A 25,496-nucleotide genomic window follows, 5' to 3' on the forward strand; every position below is an offset into this window, starting at 1 on the left:
GTAATATATAAATATCTCTATATATGTATGTATATAAGAAACAACCCAATATAACCCTGATAGAACTACATTTATCTAAGGCTTGCTTGCAAATTCACAAATGGCAAACAAGGTCAAATACGGGTATTTTCCTTTTAACTCTTTTTTATGTTGATCTGAATTTGATATAATCTCTGTGATAAAAAGACATTTTGCAGTTTATCATAAAGGAAGGTCACACAGCAGTGAGAAGACGACTTCTGTTAATAGAAAGAGATAAGAAAAATATGCAGAATGGAATTAAATCTCCTGACAAAGAGCAATGAGAAATAAATAGTGCTTCTATATCTTTTATTACAGTGAAAACAGGAAAACCATGCTCCCCACATAATACTTCTCTTAAATGCTACGATCACATGTGTTTCTGTGTTGTGTTGCTCTGATCGTGCTATTCTACCTTTCAGCCCAGTATTTAGTCATCACAGCAGCTCCAACTATACTCTTTTCCCTTCCTTACTCACGTTTACACTACCACTAGGAATTATGAGGCTGCATGCTCTCTGTCATTCATTAGCTTCGCCCTCCTGCAAGGACAGGAGCACAATCAGGACCGTCCCGTCCAATTCAACAGATCCAAGTACAATCACCCTCTTCTCCATCATCAGCTGCATGAAAACAAACTCTGAAGACAACAATCCGTCTACACAGTGCTTCTCCTACACCGGCAGTTCCACTGTAATACACATGCAGCAGGATAACATGTGATTGCCTCTATGGTCCTATTTTTGGTCATCATAAGGCAGCAACCTCCGCTGCACGTTCTACCTCTCTTGTTTAGGTACAAACGTACACACAGTCATATAAAGGCGATCTCCTTCAAGGGCATGCTGTACCGAGGAGATGCCAAATAGCAAGAAGAAGAAACATTAGCAGTTACACACTTGCAAGGTCACACACAGCCATGTTGCTGCATGCCAATAAACTGAAAAAAGAAAAAACAAGAGAGAGAGAGAATAAGACAGATGTCCTACCATTTCTCCCACTGGTCCTCCATCCAGCCCTCTCCTCCTTCCCCTCCCGAATCCATGCTGTAAGTGAGGAGGGCATCCACAGCCAAGAGGAGAGGAGGAGAAGAAGGAGCAAGAGGGTTAGAAAGTGAAAGAGGCAGTGACGGAGGCAGAGAGGGAGGAGCGAGTGTAGGAAGAGAGCTGGGGGAGAGCGAGAAGGGGAGCAGCTCGTCCAGGGTCGATGGAAGCGGCGTCTGATTCAGAGCCCGGCTGCTGCTGCTGCTCATTGGGAGGGAAGCGAGATGGATGGAGGATTTTTTTCCCCCCAAAGAGAGGAGCTGAAGCCACCAGAGAACAGTAGTATTATATAACCCTCTTTCTCTCTCCCTCTCTCTGATGTTTACTCAGATTTACTATGCCAATGCTGGAAACTGCTGGTGTTAGCAGATCATCTAACAACACGGGAAGTCCAAACAGGAAAAACATCAGCACAGGAGGACACTCCTCTCTCGCTCTCTCTCTCTCCTCTAGCTGTGTAAAACACGGTCACCCTCAATTATTCATGGGGCTCATTGATCACAGAAGACTTCTAATTTTCCCTTTTCCATCGCTCTTTTTCCCTATTCATCTTCTTAAAAGAAGATTCTAGCTTATCATCATTCATGAAACTACTGCACTCAGTGCTGAGATCTGGCAGCATGGTGACAGTGACAAAATAAGAAGGCTGACAGGCCATAAAGCAAACGTAGACAGGTGCCCAAACAGTCACACGGTATATTCAGATAGTCTGCAGCACTTATCGTAAAAGACGTCATTCCTTTATGTCTGTGAAATTTCTGACGCAAAAAAGATGTTGTTGTGTGATGTATTGCTGTATTATTTCATAAATAATAATACTGTTATTAGTAAAATTTAAAAATTTCACTTCAACAAAACCTCTGACTAAACAATACAGGGAGTGCAGAATTATTAGGCAAATGAGTATTTTGTCCACATCATCCTCTTCATGCATGTTGTCTTACTCCAAGCTGTATAGGCTCGAAAGCCTACTACCAATTAAGCATATTAGGTGATGTGCATCTCTGTAATGAGAAGGGGTGTGGTCTAATGACATCAACACCCTATATCAGGTGTGCATAATTATTAGGCAACGTCCTTTCCTTTGGCAAAATGGGTCAAAAGAAGGACTTGACAGGCTCAGAAAAGTCAAAAATAGTGAGATATCTTGCAGAGGGATGCAGCAGTCTCAAAATTGCAAAGCTTCTGAAGCGTGATCATCGAACAATCAAGCGTTTCATTCAAAATAGTCAACAGGGTCGCAAGAAGCGTGTGGAAAAACCAAGGCGCAAAATAACTGCCCATGAACTGAGAAAAGTCAAGCGTGCAGCTGCCAAGATGCCACTTGCCACCAGGTTGGCCATATTTCAGAGCTGCAACATCACTGGAGTGCCCAAAAGCACAAGGTGTGCAATACTCAGAGACATGGCCAAGGTAAGAAAGGCTGAAAGACGACCACCACTGAACAAGACACACAAGCTGAAACGTCAAGACTGGGCCAAGAAATATCTCAAGACTGGTTTTTCTAAGCTTTTATGGACTGATGAAATGAGAGTGAGTCTTGATGGGCCAGATGGATGGGCCCGTGGCTAGATTGGTAAAGGGCAGAGAGCTCCAGTCCGACTCAGACGCCAGCAAGGTGGAGGTGGAGTACTGGTTTGGGCTGGTATCATCAAAGATGAGCTTGTGGGGCCTTTTCGGGTTGTGGATGGAGTCAAGCTCAACTCCCAGTCCTACTGCCAGTTTCTGGAAGACACCTTCTTCAAGCAGTGGTACAGGAAGAAGTCTGCATCCTTCAAGAAAAACATGATTTTCATGCAGGACAATGCTCCATCACACGCGTCCAAGTACTCCACAGAGTGGCTGGCAAGAAAGGGTATAAAAGAAGAAAAACTAATGACATGGCCACCTTGTTCACCTGATCTGAACCCCATTGAGAACCTGTGGTCCATCATCAAATGTGAGATTTACAAGGAGGGAAAACAGTACACCTCTCTGAACAGTGTCTGGGAGGCTGTGGTTGCTGCTGCACGCAATGTTGATGGTGAACAGATCAAAACACTGACAGAATCCATGGATGGCAGGCTTTTGAGTGTCCTTGCAAAGAAAGGTGGCTATATTGGTCGCTGATTTGTTTTTGTTTTGTTTTTGAATGTCAGAAATGTATATTTGTGAATGTGGAGATGTTATATTGGTTTCACTGGTGAAAATAAATGATTGAAATGGGTATATATTTGTTTTTGTTAAGTTGCCTAATAATTATGCACAGTAATAGTCACCTGCACACACAGATATCCCCCTAAAATAGCTAAAACTAAAAACAAACTAAAAACTACTTCCAAAAACATTCAGCTTTGATATTAATGAGTTTTTTGGGTTCATTGAGAACATGGTTGTTGTTCAATAATAAAATTATTCTTCAAAAATACAACTTGCCTAATAATTCTGCACTCCCTGTACTACTGTTTATTTGTTTTCACCAACTGGAACATTTTTTCTGAAAACATGTAGGGGCATTCCCATTTTGGACATCCCAACTTTTGACAAGGAAGTTCTTAAAATTCGCTCTCACTAGCGTTTCAGTTTTATTTTCAGTTGTGAGCATTTAGGTTAGGAAATCACAATGAGTTCCAATATGGTTTTACCATGTTAAAGACACATTACAAAGTTCCATTCCCTTATTTTCCAGGGTGCCCGTTTACCTCTCATGTTCTAGGGATGTAGCATTTCTCTAGTCGAGAATAAATCTACAGTCTGCTTTTCACAGTCTTTTATAGCTTCCCACTTGATGTTATCCCACCACTGTCGCTGCTGTGAAACCCTTTTGATATTGCTAATGCAAGCATAATAGGATGGTAAAAAGTGCAGGTCAGTGCATAAATGTAAAGGACACAGGGTGAGAATTACCTGACATTCATTGTGCAAAAATTAAAAGATTACTTCATTACTAAACTGGCCAAGCTTTCACAATTTTACAATTGTTTTTCTTTCCTTAAAAAACCCCCCACTGTTTTGCTGTAAGCAGAATGTCTGTAAATTGAAGCTAAGAAATAGCCTCAGTAAATGTATATGCAATCATATTCTCATTAGCCGTGTGGCTGAAAACTTCATTTTAACACACAGCTGTAGATCATAATACCAGTTTGCATGGACTGTAGATAAAATATGCATATAGTTGTTTCCACTTTGGTTTTTTGAAACCAAAGAGGTGTCTCTAAATTTGAAATGATTGGATGGATGAAAGAACTGCCAGGTATATATAAATGCCTTAATGCACCTTTAAGACTGATTGTCTGCATGATCAACTCGGTCACCTATAACATCTCCAGGTTTCTGGTTTCGATCCTCAACCCGCTGGTGGACAGCTCTGAACACCACATCCAGAACACCCTGGATTTTGTTGAGAAGGTGAGAGATGTCATTATGGAGGCAGATGAAACCATGGTCTTGCAAGACGTTACATCTCTCTTCACGTGCATCCCAGTCACGGAAGTGTTGGAGGTAGTCTGTAAGAGATTACAGGATGACACCAACCTCAGCAACAGGACCACTCTCAGCATCGACCAAGTGTGTTTGCTTTTGGAACTGTGTCTTCATTCCACCTACTTCACATACAAGGGTCAGTTCTACAGGCAGAAACATGGGTGTGCCATGGGCTCCCCAGTTTCACCCATCGTGGCCAATTTGTACATGGAAGAAGTTGAAAAGAGGGCTTTGCTATCCTACCCTGGAACACCACCAAGCCATTGGTTCAGATATGTGGATGACACCTGGGTGAAAATTAAATCTCAGGACGTACCACAATTCACGGATCACATTAACTCAGTGGACTGACACATCAAATTCACCAGGGAGGATATGAAAAGTGGCAGGTTAGCCTTCTTAGACTGTGAGATTTCCATCAGTAATGGGGGACATCTAAAAGCTGACGTGTACCGTAAACCTACACATACAGATCAGTATCTAAGGTTTGACTCTCATCATCCACTGGAGCACAAACTGGGTGTCATCAGGACGCTACAACACAGATCGAACACCATCCCCACTGACACAGCGGCCAGGGAGGCAGAAGAACAGCACACCAAGAAGGCCCTGAGTAAATGTGGTTATCCCAGCTGGACTTTTGTCAAAGCTGGAAAGGCATCTAAAGAAAGCTCCAGCCGATCCAGGAGAGAAGGACAACCGCTGCCCAAGCGAAAACCTGTAGTGATCCCATAGGTGTCAGGAGTATCTGAGCAGTTGAGACGCATTTTTTCTAAACACCGGGTCACTGTGGCTTTTAAACCCCAAAACACGCTGCGCCAAAAACTGGTCCACCCCAAGGATCGGGTCCCCCGACACAAACAGAGTAACATAGTGTATGCTGTTAAGTGCCAGGAGAATTGCCAGGATTTATACATCGGGGAAACCAAACAACCTCTGGTGAAGCGGATGGCACAACACAGAAGAGCTACCTCGTCAGGCCAGGACTCTGCAGTCTATTTACACCTACAGTCCAGTGGACACTCTTTCAAGGATGAGGATGTTCACATCCTGGACAGGGAGGAACGCTGATTTGAGCGCGGCGTCAAGGAGGCCATTTATGTGAAAAGGGAAAGACCATCTCTGAATCGAGGAGGGGGCCTAAGGGTACATCTTTCGCCATCTTACAATGCTGTGATTGCAGCCATTCCCCAACTCTCTGTGAATGGTACTCATGGCCATTGATCAGTGGTCTTTGATCAGTGGGTTTTGGTCAGTGGTTGTTGATCAATGGTCATGAGAATTTGCATAATTAAGATTAAGGAACTGACCTCCCAGCCCATTGTTCCTCAGTGGGCTGGTTTCAGTCATTATGCGAATGTACTGTTTATAAGATTGGGGAAACCTGCAGTCAGCTGAGACTCAAGAAGTCACTTGGATGAGTGCTGAAACGTTTCTCCCAAATGCTACGTCCAGATGAAAAGAATCAACTTTTGGAGGTTTTCTTTCCTGGATGATTGAAAATGCATCAAGACCTACCATAGGTAAAACAGACACCTTGTCATAATTCTTTCACCATCTTGGTGAAACCAGATGTCACAAGCGAAGCAGGGATCTTTTAGAAAAACTAAGGGAACGTTAGCAACTTATCTTTCTCTAAATATAACTGTAACTCCTAAATTAGGTTTTACTTGTGCTGTACTTGCTTTTAAAGAGAGAGAGAGTGACAGAAAAAGAAGAGCGAGAGAGGGTCCTGTACTGTATAAACAGAACGGAGTGCTGTCAAGTCAAACATGCATTGTTAGCAGAAATGAGACACAGCAGTAAATGATCATCCACTGGGAACAGCAAGCAGGGCAATTACTGTCCACTAGCTCCTACTACAGGTGAAATTCAAATCAACCAACATTAAAGCTGCAAATGAAAAGGTGAAAGTAGAGAAAGAGGGTCAATGGATAAATGACTCAAACACTTTTGTGGATTTATAATTAAGAGATTACTGATAAACTTTTGATTTTTAAGTAATTTGGGGAAAAAATGGAAAGATGTGCCTATGAGTTCTGATTCCTCGGGACATAAGTCATGCAAAATGCAAGAGTATGGGTGGGCAATATAGCCTCCAAATTAAATCACAATGATTCAAGAAAAAACTAGAAAAAATCCTGAACAACATTTAACTGATGTTTGCAGCAACATTTACAAGAGAAATGAAGGGCCTTTTCCAACTTTCTTTACCAGAGAGCTAGTGTCCCTGATGACACACTACCTAATTTGAAATGTAAATCTACTGAAACAAGGTGGCAGCAGCAGCATTATAGCAACAGTAGTGACACAGCATAAGTCAAATGTAAGCATAAAAGTACTGTTGTCAATGTTAATTTTAAGTAAAAATATAATATGACTGCTTAACGCTGCAGTTAAAGTAACTTAATGATGTAACTCTTCTGCTTTTGCATTATTGTCACATATTAAAATTGAAAAATATTTTCTATTATGGATGCTGAATTTGGATCAACCTTTTTAACCAACTGCACAATGCATCCTTTCGACCATGAAAGAGCATCAGTAATTGTATTTGAAATTTCACAAACTGCTAGCCAGCTAGGGTCCTCCTTGGCATAGTAAATCTGAGTAAACATGATCTACAGTGAGCTGGAAAGGCATATCTAACCAGAGCCTGAGGAACGAGAAAAGCTCTCGCCACTTTATCTCACTACGGCTGTAGAGCAGAACAGGCAAATACCTGTGGAGTTCATTCAACGGATTGGAAACTTATTAGCAAGGCAGTTGATTATTTCTTTATTATTTATAATGTGGTTAGTGTATATGCTATTATTTAATAATTCATGAAATTTGTGAGTGTGCTCAACAACATTTAAAATATGTGCACACATGATCTGCCTCGCTGCCACAAATACAATCTAATTCTGAGGGAAACATCCCTAATTATTTTAAACATAATCATGTGTAAAGACTTTTCCTTCAGTTTATGCTAACATCATTCAAAGTATTATCCTTCTTACTTAATCCTGAAATATATGTTATCATAGCTGGCAATACTGTTGTGAAATCAGTTTCTTCCACAGGTTACAATCCTTGCTGTAACGTTACTAGACTATTCGACAACCACCCTAACATTTCAATCTGTGTTTTGTGAGCAAATTTTAATGTTAACATTTTAAATTAAAATTATGCCAGTATGTCAGTGTTTTAAAATACCTTTTAATAAAGGAGTCTGTTTAAGTACAGTACATAGGATAATAATTGTGGTTTGGTAATGAATTGGGCATGGAGACTCGTATAATACTACTGGTACCAACTTCTAAATTTCTGGTATCATGACATCCCTAGAACAAACTCCAGCTGCCTTCTACTTATGTTCTTTAAACACGAAACAGATGAATGATGACCTACAAAGGTATTTTCCGTGCCCTTAAGGTGGAAACTTTTATGAGCAATATTGGAAATGACAGCCAGTTTAATGAAATACATAACAAAAACTACTGGCAACTGGCAACACACCTGAGTTGCCAATTTCAAAATCTTACGTAGTCCCGTTTTCAAGTTTTTGCATTCACAAGATTTTCAGAAAGCATACTCTGACCATGAGGTCAAGATCACTGACATTCAAACTTATCCAAGGTTTTTAGTAGATGCACCTATGGCATCAATTTGAAAATCCTACGTATCTTTGTTCTCGACTTATTACATTCACAAACTTAGATGTCCACTCCACCCGCCTTGTCCATCTGTCCAACGGGGTGATGACAATACCTTTATTTCAGCTCCAGTTGTTGCTAACAGAGTGAAAGTTCCAGCTTAGACAAGTTAACCAAATCAAATTAATGCTACTGTATGATAAACCAATCAAATAACTTACTAGAACTCTCAAACCCTATTCACAGAAAGCTATTTTATAACTCTAACAAGTGATTACAGTTAACTTGCACCTGTTGAGAAAGACAGGCATTACCTGATCCATCAACAGGGATCTCAGCTGGCTGATGTCTAATGAGTTTTTCCCTTAAAGCACCCTAGAGTAGTCTGCAATCCTATACTGTTGTTCTGCTTCATATCTTCTTAATTATGCTTAACTACGCACACTTGCACAGATACAGATTTCCCACTACGCCCTCTTGTGCCACAAGTGAGTTATGTGAATAATGCATGGCAGGTAATTTTAAAACAAAAGTTCACATAAATGTATAGCCCAGCCCTCACCACACCACTCCCTCTAAAATGAAAAAATACAATCCAGGTTTGAGACTTCCTGAACACCTAATTTCACATTAAATATTACAGGATAGCTGAAGATTAAATTCTGTTTGGGGATGACTAGTTGAAAGGTCTAATTATTTTATGCAGCCTTTATAAGTTTTTTAGTTTTCCTTTTTTTGTAGACTACATTGTGCAGCATTTTGCTGTCCATTGCTTAATATCAGTTACAATATGACTGCCGGTTTCCCGAACATTTCAACAGTTTCTCTTCATCTCCAGGATGAACATAAAAAGGATGTTCAAATGCAGAATTCAACATCACTTTAGACTATTTTTTTAACTCTGCTGTCACGGCTCATTGTCAGCTTGAATATCATTAACACCACATGCCACAGTTTACACACGTTCTACCAAAGCTGCCTAACAGGAAAACGTTTCGTTGTTGTTATAGTGCACAGTGTTTATAACAACCACATCATGAGTTGTAAAACTCTTACTAGATAAGAACTGATATGAATTTAGAGATTCAGATTTCCATTATCAAGATCACTTATCGATTAGTGTCCTTATCGATTCTCCTGTCAATTGTCATTGGGTTGAGAGTCACCACCAGCAGCCAACACATCAAAGACATCACATTTGTGGGAAATAACTGTATGCTGTGCGGTCAAATGTTTGTGCATGCTGGAGGCTCTGATTAGTGTTGGGGTCATTACTTAAAAGTCAAAAGATGTATTACTACTCATTATGTTACTTTCACTATTCTCTGTAAAATGACATGAAAAATCATTGTCTCATAATTTACCAGTTAACAATAAAAACCTATAGGCTACAGGCCAACATACCAACACAAACCCCTATTCTAATGAGGACACACTCATGACGTTTCTTTCAGTATTAAGGTATGAACACAAAGTTGACAACACAAAGCAAAAAGATGAAAACTAGCACAGAGAGACTTTAATGCGATCGCCACAGTGATTCTACTTTAGAAACATGAACAGGGAGAAAAATGCTAGAGCCTGACTGCTCATCAATTTGTTGCCTGTTGAAGTTCAGGGTCTGACTGTTGGGCTGGGCTCTACACTCAGCTTTAACATCACACTGGGTTCTTGGCTAGCTTAGCATGCTATCTGTGCAGATAATTGCAAAGAGCTGAAGTTCTTTTAGCAGCACAAGGTTTCTGTCCTGTATGCAGTTTGCACTTTACCATTGTGCTCTCGTCCTTTTGTGTAATAAAAATAAAAGTTATGTCTATATTCATGCTGTAGACTGCACCGCTACTTTCCTCCTCCAGGACACCAACTGAAGTGGAACCAATAAGCAGAATCGATAGGAAAGCAGACTAACAATTCCAAGGAACTGAACTACTGGGAACTCAGTTTCCATCCTTAGCGGTAACATGAGTCATCCAGGGTACACCCAGTGAGAACAAACTTTTCAGTAAAGCAGAAGACACAATTTGCATACTGATAAACCAATAGAAATAAATGATTTTGGCAAAAAGAATTTTACCTGCTGTACATTTTGGATTAAAAACCTAGAACCTTTACTAGAAATCTATTGTTATACAGAATGATTTTGTGCGGCTATCTGACTTTGTGTGGCTCAAGAGTTGGCAGTTCATCTTGTAATTGGAAGGTTGCCGGTTCGAGCCCTGGCTCCGATAGTCTCGGTCGGTCTGTCCTTGGGCAAGACACTTCACCCGTTGCCTAATGGTGGTGGTCAGAGGCCCAGTGGCACCAGTGTCTGGCAGCCTCACCTCTGTCAGTCTGCCCCGGGGCAGCTGTGGCTACAATATAGCTTGACATCACCAGTGTGTGAATGGGTGGATGACTGAATGTAGTGTAAAGGGCTTTGGGGTCCATAGGGACAAAGTAAAGCGCTATACAAATACAGGCCATTTATCTGACTTGCATAAAAATCGAATGGGTGTCATCCTTTCTGTATAACCCAGTTCTTTATGACTAATACATAATTCAGTTGCACTCAGATTCATGCCACAAATCCTAATGCGCCACTAAAACACCAGAAATAAAGGTGAGGCGTTTATGTGTCTCACTTACTGAACATCTCCAACACAAAGAGCTGGTCTCTTAACTGCAGTGGCTTGGGCTGAGACATAGGATTTCACTGTAGCGTGCACAGGCAGGGAGGTGAGAGAGAAAAACATGACAACATATGGCCGCTCTGGGACTGGGCCAGCCCCCGAGATTTTGGATTATCTGGCTTCTTTCCTCTAGTCAGTCACATTTCCCAAATACCAATCAGCAGCATTCAATCCCCAATAACAGATCATCATGAAATCCTGAACAAAGATGTTTGGTGGTTGTTTTCAGCTCAGCTAATGAGACAAGGACAGACTGGGCCAGAGGCTGGGTGTTTGCAGGAATGTGTGTGTGTGTGTGTGTGTGTGTGTGTGTGTGTGTGTGTGTGTGTGTGTGTGTGTGTGTGTGTGTGTGTTGTTGTCTCACTAGAGAATATTGATCACAGGCCTCCATCCTCACAATAATCACCCTGAGGTAATGCCACAGCTTCTCTTAAAGCAGAGCTGCAATGGTCTCCGAGTGTGTGAGGCACTCAGCATGTGAGAGCAGACATCAGCGTGGAGCTAATCTCTTGCAGTGCTCAGCTCTACAGGTTGAATCCCTCTGACTGGTCACCTGACCTACCGTTTTTAAACAGCTGATATCTACATGTCCATTTGTAGAGCACAAAGATTCCCCAGACTGCTTTTTTCAGTCTGAAAATCAACCCAAGGAGCAAAACCAAAATCTAAATTATTATTGTAAGGATGTAATTATTTTACTGAATATTTTGTTTACTGAGTACATTAGGCTATTCAAAATCAGTCTGACTGTGTGGCAAATCTATGCATTGTAAAAGTGAGTAATTGGGACAAATAGTGTACTTGTTTTCTTTTTTTGTTCTGTCTTTTTGGTGTTTTATTTTTAAGCTGGTATAAGAATAATAATTCAGGAAGAATGATTCAATAATGTTTTAAAGTCTTTCCACTTAATATCAAAGTTTACTTACTGTTAAACCACAAAAGTCAGCTTATGATGACGTATGGCTCTGATAACATTTCCATAAAATCATCAACACAATCAGTCCCTTAAATATTCTTTTGGAGGCATATGCTTTACTCCTTGTCTGTATTGTTAAAATCCGAAAATATGACACTAAATCAGTGCCGGGTTTGTCGAATCAAGAGTTTTAGCAGCAAATCAAGCTCAAAATGATGCAAACGTATGATGGAGACTTGGACTGCGTCGTAAAGGAGTACCAAAGCAAAGGAAAAAATATGTATTAAACATGCACTACGACCAAGTATCCTTGTACTGTGAGGATTTTGAAGCAGACTAGCAGAAAGTAGGGCATATTTAAACCATGTTTGCAGCAGGGAGCTCATCGCTCGTGTCTGTCCACCGGGAGCAGACACGCCCAAGCACAAAACATGCGACTCAACAACACACTGCAAGTCGGAACGCTGGAAAGCTCCGCGGAGACAGACACTGTTGCTGCTGCAGCGGCTCCAACCAGCCAGCATCAGCACCTTCGGATATGCAAAACCGCAGTGGTTCATCCCTCATTCACAGCCTCCAGCCTGGTGGGCAGGCTGGCAGCTCGGTCGCTCCCTCCCTCCAACCCTGTGTCCGCCGGGACCTACCTGAAACTGGCCGGGGACTTCACCTGGATGTTGCGGCCAGACGGCGGGGTAGCTTTCCTCTTCTCCCTGTCCGCCATGCTGCCCCTTTCTCATTTCTCCGTTCCGCCGTGCAGCTGCCCGGGAAAGACACCTGAGAGAGGTCCGGCGATGCCGCGATAGGATGCTGCCTTCGAAGACTGTGGGAAACATAGTAACTACCTAAAGTGGGGCAAGAATAATCAAAACTGGTAACGCCCAAAGATTTTGATGTATTTGGAAATTATTCGCCCTGTAAAATTATCCAGTTTGTGTTTTCCTTCATTAAATTATATATATATATATTTATATATATATATATATATATATATATATATATATATATATATATATATATATATATATATATATATATATATATATATATACTCTATGTAGACTTCTATAGCTGCTCAGCACAACGTTAAAGTGAATGTTGACCAAGGTGCCATGGTCTTATAATTCTGTCCCTCTCGTTTTTAAACAGAGTTACATAGCTGAGATGTAATTTCCTAAAAACATCACCTAAATTTAGAACTTCAGGAGGGTCTTAAGCATTTGCATAAATATTTCTGAAAAACATGTAAGTTGTGTACGTCCAGAAGTTGATCAATTCGATTACCTCATTCTTCACTTGAACAAGTGTCAGATTTACATTTAAGCAGGTTATTTCCAAAACAGAAGACACAAAAATAGACTTCAGACAGTCGATTTCCGTCTTTAGACAGAAGAGAAGAGAAAATTACTGCTATATGACTTATAGGACATTAACTCACTGGGTTCTGTTCTATCTGGATTTAACTCAGACTACACAGTTCAGTTTGCTGTGAGGACTTTTTTTTCATACAGGCATGAGTGGCTACAAAAAAGACTACAAAAATATATGATAATCTGACATGTATTTTTTTATATGACAGCGACAGTTTATGTAATTAATAACATGTCATTTCTTTTGACTACAGGGGTTTAACAATTAACCATTCTTCATGACATTCTTCTTGACATTTACGAGTAGACCCTGAAGGCAGCATGAGCCAGCACGTAGAAGAGAGTTTTGAGGAACTGATGAAAAACTAGAGAAATACAGGGGTAGCAAGCCTATTTTAGGAGTTTGCAGATGACCGGATTGATTTGGACTATCATATTATTAAAGATCAGCTTAAATGTTTTACATGCAGCAGTTGTAATTTTTCATGTAACACTGTAAGGTCTACAACTTGTCTTCACAAAGAAAAACATAGCTGACAGTCTTCAAGAGCCAGCAGAGGCTGTCATTGTACACATAAACACTGAAACGCTGCATATCAAAAATAGAAATGCAAGTAGTCTTCTGGAGTATTTTTAAATACATCTATTACAAAACATTTATTACAAAATCAGCCTCAGCCCTGAACGTAATACTTGGTGACACTTTTCCAAATAATACTCATACCAGTCACTAAAAAAGAAGATAAAATTGGCTAGCACAAAAAACATTTTGCCACTAAACATATTGCTTAAGAGGTTGTGATGCTGTGTTTGTCTTCTTCGACGTCATTCTCATCAGTCATCACTGCGAAGTGGCAGCTTTAGAGAAAACACAGTGGTGATTAATAACAATATAAACAATGCACATGTTGTTGTTGTATTTTCCCCTTTATTTTACAGAATAAAGAAGACATCAATTTACCTTTTGGAAAAATGAATTCCGTTCGTCGTGTATGGCCTCCCTGGCAAACTAATTTTTCCTCCTTCACACTGTAAAAAATAAAGAGATATAAACAATAACCAGATGAAAATACATAATAAAACAGGGGGAGGAGAAAAACAAGTTAATTCTAGTTCTGTGTGCTATCTGTTACAAGCTAACAGTAATTTGTTTTAGCACCGATGCTAATGGTAAAAGTCTGAGGGCACGGAACATTGGAATTCTGACCATTGCTAGTACATCAGAAGACTTACACACCACTTTCGCCTCATAAAAATCAGAAACAAGCTGAGTCGGACTGGAGCTCTCTGCCCTTTACCAATCCAGCCACAGGCCCATCCATCTGGCCCATCAAGACTCACTCTCATTTCATCAGTCCATAAAACCTTAGAAAAATCAGTCTTGAGATATTTCTTGGCCCAGTCTTGACGTTTCAGCTTGTGTGTCTTGTTCAGTGGTGGTCATCTTTCAGCCTTTCTTACCTTGGCCATGTCTCTGAGTATTGCACACCTTGTGCTTTTGGGCACTCCAGTGATGTTGCAGCTCTGAAATATGGCCAACCTGGTGGCAAGTGCCATCTTGGCAGCTGCACGCTTGACATTTCTCAGTTCATGGGCAGTTATTTTGCGCCTTGGTTTTTCCACACGCTTCTTGCGACCCTGTTGACTATTTTGAATGAAACGCTTGATTGTTCGATGATCACGCTTCAGAAGCTTTGCAATTTTGAGACTGCTGCATCCCTCTGCAAGATATCTCACTATTTTTGACTTTTCTGAGCCTGTCAAGTCCTTCTTTTGACCCATTTTGCCAAAGGAAAGGATGTTGCCTAATAATTATGCACACCTGATATAGGGTGTTGATGTCATTAGACCACACCCCTTCTCATTACAGAGATGCACATCACCTAATATGCTTAATTGGTAGTAGGCTTTTGAGCCTATACAGCTTGGAGTAAGACAACATGCATGAAGAGGATGATGTGGACAAAATACTCATTTCCCTAATAATTCTGCACTCCCTGTAGTCTAGATTCTGAAAAGCCATCAGGGATGAAGTCTTAAGAGATACAACACTTACAGACTGTAAAGGTTGGTGTTGTTCAGTTCCTGCCAGTCCCTCCAGGTAAAATAATGCAGACAGCCTCTCTCTGGACAGGGAGTGTGTACCTGCTGGGTCAGTCCTGGCCACTGCCTTGACAGCACAAACAGCTTGGACATCACTGCCAAGATCAGATCCCACATCTGCCGAAACTCTAAGAAAAGAAATGAGCTACATGTAGTTCTACTGTTGCTGTCGAGCTCTTTTTGGTCCTAAAACAAAAGACACCACAGATTTTTTTTTTACCTTCATCCTTCTCAGGTCTTCGGCAGCGTATCTCTATAAAGGAATCTCCATTGTTGTCCCCCTGTCTAAACAGAGCAAGTCTGTTTCCACAGCAGAGGAGACACTGCTCCTTTCCCACCCAGTGAGTCGAGTAAAGAGAGCACGTCTTAATGATCAGTCTAAGGGTTACATGTGGCAACCATGAGAGATCAGAAGATTTATGGTTCATGAGGTTTTTGAGTGGAGTAAGAATAAGAAAAAAAAATAGAATTATAAATCAATGAAAACATTGGAAACTGAAGAAATTTACAAAGAAAGTGTAAATGTAAAAGTGTGCCATTATATATATATATATATATATATATATATATATATATATATATATATATATATATATATATATATATATATATAAAGACACAATACATCTTCTCTGTAGCTTATTGAATGAGCTTTTTGTGGTGCTAGTGGTGTCTGTGAATTTCATTGTACATATTTGAGTCTTTTATATAGACTCTGCCTTGAAAATTGTGAAAACCAACATACAATTGAAAATATACTTATCTTACAGATTGGGCTGGGCAACTCCAGGCCTTAAGTGCTAGTGTCCTGCAGATTTTAGATAACACTGTTGTATTGTTTATAATGTTTGCACTTCGTGCTTATTGTCCCTTGGGGTTTGCCGTAGTGGCAGTGGGGCGGGTTACGGAAGTGGAGGTGTGTTATGTTGTACCGAGCGAGTGGTAAATAAAGAAGATGGAGACTCACGAAGCAGTTTAAGAATATATTATTCATAAGTCAAAGAACAGAATATTACATGGTGTCAGAGTAATTCGAACTAAACGCCCTTTGACACCGCGAAATGGATTCGTCGGGAGTTCCTGCACCACGAATGGACTGGGATTCAGCTACTCTTCCCGATGCCTGGCAAAGGTTTGTGCAACATGTGAAGCTAATGTTTAGCGGCCCGCTAAGTGGCAAGCCCGAGGAGACCCAGTGCAGCTATCTTCTTCTGTGGGTAGGAAAAAGAGGCAGAGACATTTATAACACATGGCAGCTGTCTGATGAAGAAGCTAAAAGGCTGACCACCTATCTTGACAGGTTTGAACAGTACCTCATGCTGAAAACGAACACCGTTTTTGCCAGATACAAATTTAATGAAAGACTCCAAGGCGAAGGAGAGTCATTCGAACACTTTGTGACAGAGTTAATTAAAGCTACTCGTCAAGCAGTGTGGCTATGTTAACTGTGATGAAATGGTCTAAGACAGGATTGTCTTTGCAACCAGTTTCCCACAAGTCAAAGAAAAGCTGCTGAGCCAAGGGTCAGATTTGACTCTAGAAAAAGGCATAGACATTGCACGTTCCTATGAAATCGCACAAAACAGGTACTGCTTTCTGCGCCTTCCCTTTGGGATAATATCACCACAGGACATTTTCCAAAGGAAAATCAATGAGACATATGAAGGGCTCAATGGGGTGGCAGCCATCGTGGATGACATCCTCGTGTTTGGCAAGACAAAGGAGGAACACGACGAGAACCTCCGTGCCATGCTTGAGCGCACAAGGGAGCGAGGAGTGCGTCTCGATCCAGAGAAATTTGTCATAGGGGCCACAGAAGTGAGTTACTTTGGACACAAACTCACCCGGGAGGGCATCCAGCCAGACCCAAAGAAACTACAGAAATTCAAGGACATGCCACCTCCTGAGAATAAGAATGAGCTTGAGACAATTCTTGGTATGCCGAACTACCTGTCCAGATTCGCACCACGACTATCAGAAATGAACGCACCGCTGCGTCAGCTGCTCAAGCAAGACTCTGAGTTCGTCTGGGATCAGAATCATGACAGAGTCTTCCAGCAAATAAAGGATCTCATAACCAGGGAACCAGGCCCCATACTGGCATACTACGACACGACCAAGGAGCTATGCCTACAGGTAGATGCATCAAAGTATGGCTTGGGAGCTGTGTTGATGCAGGACGGACATCCAATAGCATATGCTTCAAAGACACTGACCCCGACAGAGGTTAACTATGCACAGATTGAAAAAGAACTCTTTGCAGTGTTGTTTGGATGCAAGCGCTTCCACACCTACATGTATGGCAGAAGAGTTATCGTCGAGTCAGACCACAAGCCGTTGGAGCACATATTGAAGAAGCCAATCTCCATAGCCCCTGCTCATCTGCAGCATATGCTGTTACAGCTGCAGAGATACGACATGTCCAGGAAACCATTGCTCGACCAAGACAGCACGCTGAGCAAAGGCATGGAGGATCAGGTCCACTCAGTGATAAACAGCCTCCCAGTAAGTGACCAAAAGCTCTCAGAGATACAGGCTGCGACAGCATGCGACCCGCAGCTCACCCTTCTGAAGTAAACCGTGCATGATGGCTGGCCTGAGGACAGGAAAAAATGCCCCCATATCCTTTAGGACTTCTGGAATTTCAGAGATGAAATTTCACACTTCCATGGCATCATCTTTAAAGGTGACAAAATCACAGTGCCAACAGCCCTAAGAAACAATATGCTGGAGAGAATCCACACTGGGCACATGGGGATTGAGAGGAGTAAGCAGAGAGCGAGGGACACCCTCTTCTGGCCAGGCATGGGCAAGGACATTGCTGCCACAGTGGAAAACTGTTTCATATGTTAGGAGAGGTGTGCAGCGAACCCTAAAGAACCTCTCATTACACAACAGATTCCTGAGAGACCATGGCAGGCTGTGGCCTCAGACCTCTTCACATGGCGTGGACGAGACTATTTAGTAGTTGTGGACTATTACAGCCACTTCTTTGAGGTCGAAAGGCTATTCTCCACCACCGCAGGGTCCGTCATCAAAAAGCTCAAGGCCATATTCGCCAGACACGGTAAAGCAGAGAAGCTTATCTCAGATAACGGCCCACAGTACAGCTCTCGAGAGTTCAAGGACTTCGCAGTCACATGGGACTTTGTCCACACAACCTCAAGCCCTTTGTACCCACAAAATAATGGCCTTGCCGAAAGAACAGTCAAAACGGCCAAAGCAATTCTGGATAAAGCTCATGCTCAGGGAGTAGATCCCTACCTGTCTCTATTGGAGCAAAGGAACACACCAGTCGACGGCTTCAGATCACCCGCGCAGCTCCTCATGAGTCGATGTCTGCGCTCAGTGCTTCCCATCACCGTATACCAGTTGGTACCCAGCGTCGTAAGCCAGACGGTGGTGCAAAAAACACGGATGGAAAGAGAAGAGCACCAGAGGCGATACTACAAATGCAGCGCAGAGGGAGCACATCTGCTTTCAGGATGAGTCCAGAAGTTGGAAACCGGCTGTCATCATCCGACCTGCAGAGACTGCCCGCTCTTTTGTGATCCGCACTGGCGAGGGGCAGACGTCGGCGTAACTGACGACACCTGAGAGGCGCTAAGGCGTGACCAGCACCTTCAGCACCAGCACCCGATCTGATAAGCCAGCCTGATAGTGCAGCTCAACAACAAGCAGAGCCCTTGTCGCCATCTAGAGACACTGCAACACCAACCATGGACACTAGCCCTGCCCTGACCACCAGATCAGGACGAGTGGTCAAACCAAGGGTCATCCTTGACCTGTGATTGTAAAGGGTGTAGGCGGGGTCAAAACACCTGAATCAAATGATAAGTTCATTACCAGGCCTCTGGAGAACTTCAAGACATGTTGAGGAGGTCATTTAGCAGCTGTGTGGGATCAAGGACACATCTAAAACCTGTAGGACACTGTCACTTGAGGCCTGGAGTTGCCTACCCCTGTTATAAAAGGTGACAAACAATTAAATTTTTTCCAAGCTACCTGTGAAAGAAGCCATGTGGAACCTCAGGAAGGACGTACACATGGACTCTGACATCATCCTGCTTGTTCTCACCCCATTTCTGACATACTATGAGGTCATCCTTCAGATAGATGGGGAAGAGGCAAGCTCCATCAGGGTCTCTCTTTGACTCCCTGACTGACTCCCAGTGATTTTCTCCTGGGATGAAGTCTGGTGCTTGGGGGTTCATGGGGCTTCTGACAAGAGTTGGGAGGGTAACCTCAAAGTGCTGCAACAGGGTGAGAATTATGCCTTCCTCCTTTTTGTTACCTACTACCTCTCTGACCAAATCATCATCATCTATGACCAGTTTCTCTAACTCCCTCCGGACTAAGATGCGCAGGGCTGCATTGTGCAGGGTGCCTCTGCACCGCAAGTCCTCCACCCAGATGAACCTTTGTTTCATCAGAGCTCCTTCTTGCATGAGTAGGTCTCTTGAGATTCTCTCAAGCTGCTGCACCAGGTCATGTCTCACAATGGTCTGCAATCACAGAAAGCAGTTAGGAGAGTAAGTTAGGAGAAACTGTGGTAACAGTAGTTTAGTGTAGTTTGTAAATTCTGTGGAAATCTTCAGGCAAAGGGATCAAAAGAGTGTAGCTGCTTGTTTGACCGTGGCCAGTGCTATTTTTTGGTCTTAACCTAACTGCATTCTGATCCATGTATACATTATATTTATTGGTAATTTGTTTGGAATTAAAATTAAAGTGGAAGCGACACTACCAGGAATCTTCACATTAATGCTTGTAAAGGAAACCATTGTACTTCGAAAGGGTAGTGTGTGCATACATAGGTCTGAAAAAAGAAAAACAGCCACTGACCTTGAACATAGAAATGAGGAATGAAGGCTGGATAAACACATGGTCACTTAGTACATCAATATCTTCATACCAAATAATAACCCCAATTCTGTGCAGATATCGCAAGAGGAATTGCAATATGGAGTGGAGGTGCTCTCTGCTCTGTGTTACATGGTTCATTATTAAATCACAGAGTTCTTCAAGTAGAACAATACCTGACATAGAAAATGGATACTTTTTATTACAAAGCAAAAACAACTTCTCCGTGTTACTTAAATAAAGTGCACAGTCATTAACTGGACTTACCATGTTGAGGAATCTGTTCTAGTGTAACAAGGTTTTGGATGGCTTGTTCCACTTCTTCATAACTTTGTGGTAAGATGGTCTCAGAACACAGGAAAGCGCTTTCTGATTGAATGCATTTCAAAATATGACTTCTGAATCTTACAATATCCTGAGTCTTTGTGCAGTCAAGAGTTAGAAGATCCAACACCTGAAGGGAAGGTAAAGGAAAACTGTAAAAGGTTCTGCATCCACAGTAACACCCCACTGGGCCTGTGTGGCATTTAAAATGGTATATTTTAATCATACCAATCATTACCTTCAAACTGTATTCTAAAAGGGAATCAATCTCATCCACTTGATCCATGTAGAGAAATGGGTCTGTATTTTCTTCCAGATTTTTCTTCTGGTACTTTAAAACCATCTTTCTGTTTACCAGCATTATGTTAATCTTCTCATCAATGTCTTTCTTCTTCTCCATTACCTCTTCCAGGTCTCTGCACTGATCACAATGTGTTCCCACAAGCATGACCACTGCATTTGGCACACGTAGCTGTATGTTGTTTAACCAGAACCAAATCTGGTCTTTGAAAGACTCTGGGTCTACAGTGCTATAGCTGATAGAAAATCAGAATCATTATTGTCTTTTTTTTTTTGCTATTGGTCTCTAAGATGCTGGGTGTCATTGGTACTTACACATAATGTCAGAATGCTGCTGCTCGATAACTGGCATACACAAATATTAATTTCACATTTGTCATATCTTGGCTAACTAGCACTAAACTCAATGTATAGTTTTTGTTCAAGTAAATATCAGTAGGGTGGAAGGTGTTTGGTCATAAAGTACATTAAAAAAAACTGTTTCTTGACTGAAAAAGTAGGGGTTTTTTTTGAAGCTGTAAGTACAACATTCATAAACTAAGCGACATATGGCAGCCATGTGAATATTGAAAATATCCACTGCTGCTGTCACCTAGATAACTAATACATACACACACACACACACACACACACACACACACACACACACACACACACACACACACACATATATATATATATATATATATATATATATATATATATATATATATGTATGTGTGTGTGTGTGTGTGTGTGTGTGTGTGTGTATGTATTAGTTATCTAATATATATATATATATATATATATATATATATATATATATATATATATATATATATATATATATATATATATATAGGCTAGACCCCTTATGCTAAGCAAGCCTACCGCAGACATGAGCGAGACAGATAAATATGGAGGCATGCACCGCGTCAGGTGTCGAGGAACCAGGGCACCCTGACAAGAAGTGGGCTACTGGAACAAGAAGGCATTGGTGGGCAAGAGACGAAAACAAGGCGTAGTTGGAATGCTACTACGCAAGTAACCCTGGCGGAAGGGGTTACATGAATAGGATGAGGGACCTATGGATTCTTCGATACCCAACATCCACAACTGTTCCAACATTCGAAAGAAGGGACTGCTCTCACAGCTAGAGATTGACGAGGTACAACATAAATGCTACGGCAAGGGGGAGCCAGGATGCCAGGTCAGGGGGGAGATTTCATCACCCCCACCCGAGATTGGGTACCAAGCCCCAAGTGCGATAGGAGAAGGATCGTTGAGATCAAGATAGGATCATGGCCAAGCTTGAAACCTGGACCCCCCCCGTAGCCGGTTACCAAGGGAACAATAAAAATGGCTAACCGAAGGCCGGACAGTCCTGATCCTCAAGGACCGGTCCCCTCCAACTGACACATGGGTCAATACATGAGCATGGGCAAGAATACCAGAGGCGCAAAACACCAGCTACTGGCAGACCAAGCAGTCAGACTGACCAACCTGTGTATGCCACAGGACCACCTCCTGTATGCCAAGAGTGAACGAGACATCGATTCACTCTTGGCATATATATATATATATGTTCACACACACACACATATATATATATATATATATATATATATATATATATATATATATATATATATATATATATATATATATATATATATATATGTTAACTTCCACAGATTTCCCTTGCTTTCTAAAATAAAGACTGAATATACAATTGCAAAGCATTAAAAAGACTTTCTAGTGAAAGAATTTCTTTTAGAAAGATAACTTTTAGATAGCTGGAAGGGCAACAAAAGAACTATAGTCACATTAGTCATATTATTTGACTATTAGTCATATAATTTAACAAAATAACCATAAAAAAAAGAAACAATAATTGTCTCACCTGGCCAAATTGACAGTGAGGATAACAAGTGCTCTTGGTGTGATAAAGATATGATGTGTCAGATAGTACTCCTCCTGCCCTGCAAAGTCCCAGAGAAGGAAGCGGACTTCATGGGTGTATAGCCGAGTGATATCTATTCCTTCCGTCCGATCCTTCATTGCAACTGCCACAGGCTTCCCTTCCCTAAGGCTGTGGCAGAGTGTGGACTTCCCGGCCATGGAAGAGCCCAGAAACATTGCTTTAACTGTCCAGGTAGTGTGAGCATTGGGGTTCTCCTCCATTTGAAGGAAGTAGCTCTGAATGTCCATGACCCCTCCAGCACAGACTTCCTCTGGTGGACACCTTAGTGGATTACACATGGCCTTGAACTTGGTCAGCTCACAGCTACCTTTCTGGAAAAGCTGGGATGGTAGCTCTGTAAGCTGATTCTTCTCAACCAATAACTCCCTCAGTTTTGGTAGCCCAACTAGTGGTTCGATGTTTTGCAGGCAGTTTTTGGAAAGGTCCAGGTAAGTAAGACTGGTACACTGGTTTATATCTGAAGGAAGCCTTGCCAGGCGATTGGTGCTGAGTTTTAGGAACTTTAAATTTCTAAGATGTGGGAAGATTCCTTCTGGAATTGATCTGACATTGTTATGATTCATATAGAGTGTCTGTAAATTTTTCAAGTTGCAGATTTCTTGAGAAAACTCGATTATCTTGTTCCTGGACAGATTAAGCTCTGTGATGTTGGTGTTTTTGGAGATGCCGGTGACACGTTTTAGTTTGTTCCTCTGCAAATCCACACTTGTATACAAAGTAACTGGTGCCAGAAGGTCCTGAGGAAGGTACTTCAGTTTTTGTCCTGATAGATCCCATACCTCCCAATTGGTTGCTGTGTTACAAAAATAGGTTAACAACTAGGCACCGTTTCATAAAGCAATTTTACTGACTTGTGTGGTACAACCCTATAAACCATAGACTAGATGCTGGATCTACCTAAAAGCTTTGCAGCCATCTCCTCCATCTCATATATGGTGTTTTGGCTGTGGGCAGGCAGGCAGGAAAAGGACCCAAAATGCAGACTCCAGGAAATGAAATGTAAACTCCAAAACCAGCTTTATTGCTGAACAAGGAAAAAACGAAATACAGATACAAATTAACTAGGCAGGTTGACGGACCGAACACAGAGTGAGGCATGATGGAGATCACGACAAGAAGCAAAGGAACATGAAGACAAATACAAGTGGGGAAAGGGCAAGAGGAAATACCTGGGAACATGGCTGGCACAAATTACACAGACAGTGCAGAGCCATTGCAGCGGGGGCACGGTGTGAAAAGGGGGGAAAGGAAACAAAACGCTTGGACACTGCTAGCACGGGGCGCCTACAGAAACGCAAAGCAGGAGATGAAGCATCACTGAATATGTTTCCAAACCAACTTCATTCTAAGCCAAAGACTAGAAAATATGGTGAATATGGTGAAATATGGTGGTCTTTCCTTTGGCTTCACCTGCACAAGTGCCGAGGTAGGTCTCCCCTGCAGAATTGGTTTTCCCTTTGTCGGGAGCACGCGCTGGGCTCTCCAAATGACGGACAAACAGTATCCCACATTCTTGATTTTTAGTTCACAAACACTTGTTGTAATAACTAACTACTCCTGACATTTTGGAGATGTTAGCTAGTATACAGTAAAGTTACAGTGGGATACAAATAACATCAGGCTGATCCTGCCACGATTTGTTCCCCCTGTCTAAATCACCGACAAACAATATCCCACAGTTGTTTATGTTTTTGAACCCATTTTGCACAGAGAGACATTTTTTGAAAAATGTATTGATAGCAATGTTGAATATTATTACACAGGAAAAAAACAACTACACGTAAAATAATCACATCGTGACGCCTCTGCCTTTCTAAATAGAGGGACAGTAACTGCGTGTGTATATGTAAGCTGTAAAACCTGACGATAGTCAGATTAACAGTATTTTGTCTCTATCTGCTACTCTGCAATTCATCTCATGTAAACAATAACGTGGTGCACAGCATGACGTGAAAAAAGGCACATACCTTTGACGTTGTGTGACAAACTCTGTATTCCTCGTCCACACGTAAACGCAAAAAAGGAGTTTTAAAAAAATCTCTGTTTTCGGTGATTCGAAACGCCGTTTACGTGTGGACGAAACAGCTGCGTTTTCAAAAATACCTGTGTAGGTGCGGAGGCAGGGGCAGCATTTTTCTTGTAAAACAAAGGGGGGCCTAGCAAAAAAACTTTGGGAACCACTGCACTAGAGGTAGGCTGATTGATCCAAATATTCATCATACATTAAAATATGAAAGCTGAGTTTGTATTGTATTAACTAATTATTGTGATTTAGTGGTCATACAAATTTTTGCAGAATTTGCAAATTAATGATGTTTCATCTCATAAATCATGACACAATGTTCTCTCCTACATAAGCTGCCTTTATAGGGTATTGTAAAGTATCATATAGCACTACCATACATGTATTTTGGCAAGACAGCTTCTTTTTTTCTTTCTAACACAATGACAACAGTAAAAGTGTTTTTGGAACATGAAAATTCTCTGATGCTAGGGAAGTTCCCTTAAAATTGTCTTCACATCTGTTTTCACAGCCACACAATCTCAGCTTTCTCTAGAATACATTATGGGACAACACCTTGAAAAATGTCTCATTTAACAACTGTCACAGACCTAAACAATATTAGCACTAGAAGTAGAATTTAAGTTACCTACCAGCCATTTGACTGTGGAATTCTTCTCATGCAATTGAAGGACGGTTTACTTCTTGAGCGTTTATATCAGGAAGTGAACAGCTCTGACTGTTCCTGCACACTTCCTGATTCTGAGGCAAACAGGTCACTGATGATTAATATCCCTCTCACTCACTTACAAAACCTTACCGTAAATG

General features: G+C 41.5%; 2 protein-coding genes across 3 annotated transcripts in view; both read right to left on the reverse strand.

Annotated features, from left to right (window-relative positions):
• The window catches only part of mapk8ip1b (mitogen-activated protein kinase 8 interacting protein 1b), a 45,551-nt gene extending 33,018 nt beyond the window's left edge, over positions 1-12,533 (reverse strand). The window contains exon 1 of one of the 2 annotated variants that reach the window (XM_080885564.1): positions 12,394-12,533. In XM_080885564.1, coding sequence (XP_080741690.1) covers positions 12,394-12,470 — 77 coding nt within the window. In that variant the 5' untranslated portion in view covers positions 12,471-12,533. Of the gene's footprint in view, positions 1-1,010; positions 1,082-12,393 lie in introns of those variants that run through there. The other variant, XM_080885565.1, reaches the window with a different exon arrangement.
• Positions 12,534-13,801: 1,268 nt separating this feature from the next.
• On the reverse strand, positions 13,802-23,591 carry LOC308398461 (malignant fibrous histiocytoma-amplified sequence 1; the record flags this gene model as incomplete). The annotated part of the gene is made up of 10 exons (XM_080885118.1): positions 13,802-13,974; positions 14,078-14,145; positions 15,173-15,347; positions 15,440-15,597; positions 19,225-19,724; positions 20,062-20,255; positions 20,347-20,533; positions 20,642-20,939; positions 22,586-23,459; positions 23,564-23,591. The coding sequence occupies 10 exons, from the start codon at positions 23,589-23,591 to the stop codon at positions 13,958-13,960; spliced, it is 2,499 nt and encodes an 832-aa protein (XP_080741244.1). The 3' UTR covers positions 13,802-13,957.
• Positions 23,592-25,496: the final 1,905 nt, after the last annotated feature.

The sequence above is a fragment of the Rhamphochromis sp. 'chilingali' genome (assembly GCF_963969265.1).
Source record: "Rhamphochromis sp. 'chilingali' genome assembly, chromosome: 6".
NCBI lineage: Eukaryota > Metazoa > Chordata > Actinopteri > Cichliformes > Cichlidae > Rhamphochromis > Rhamphochromis sp. 'chilingali'.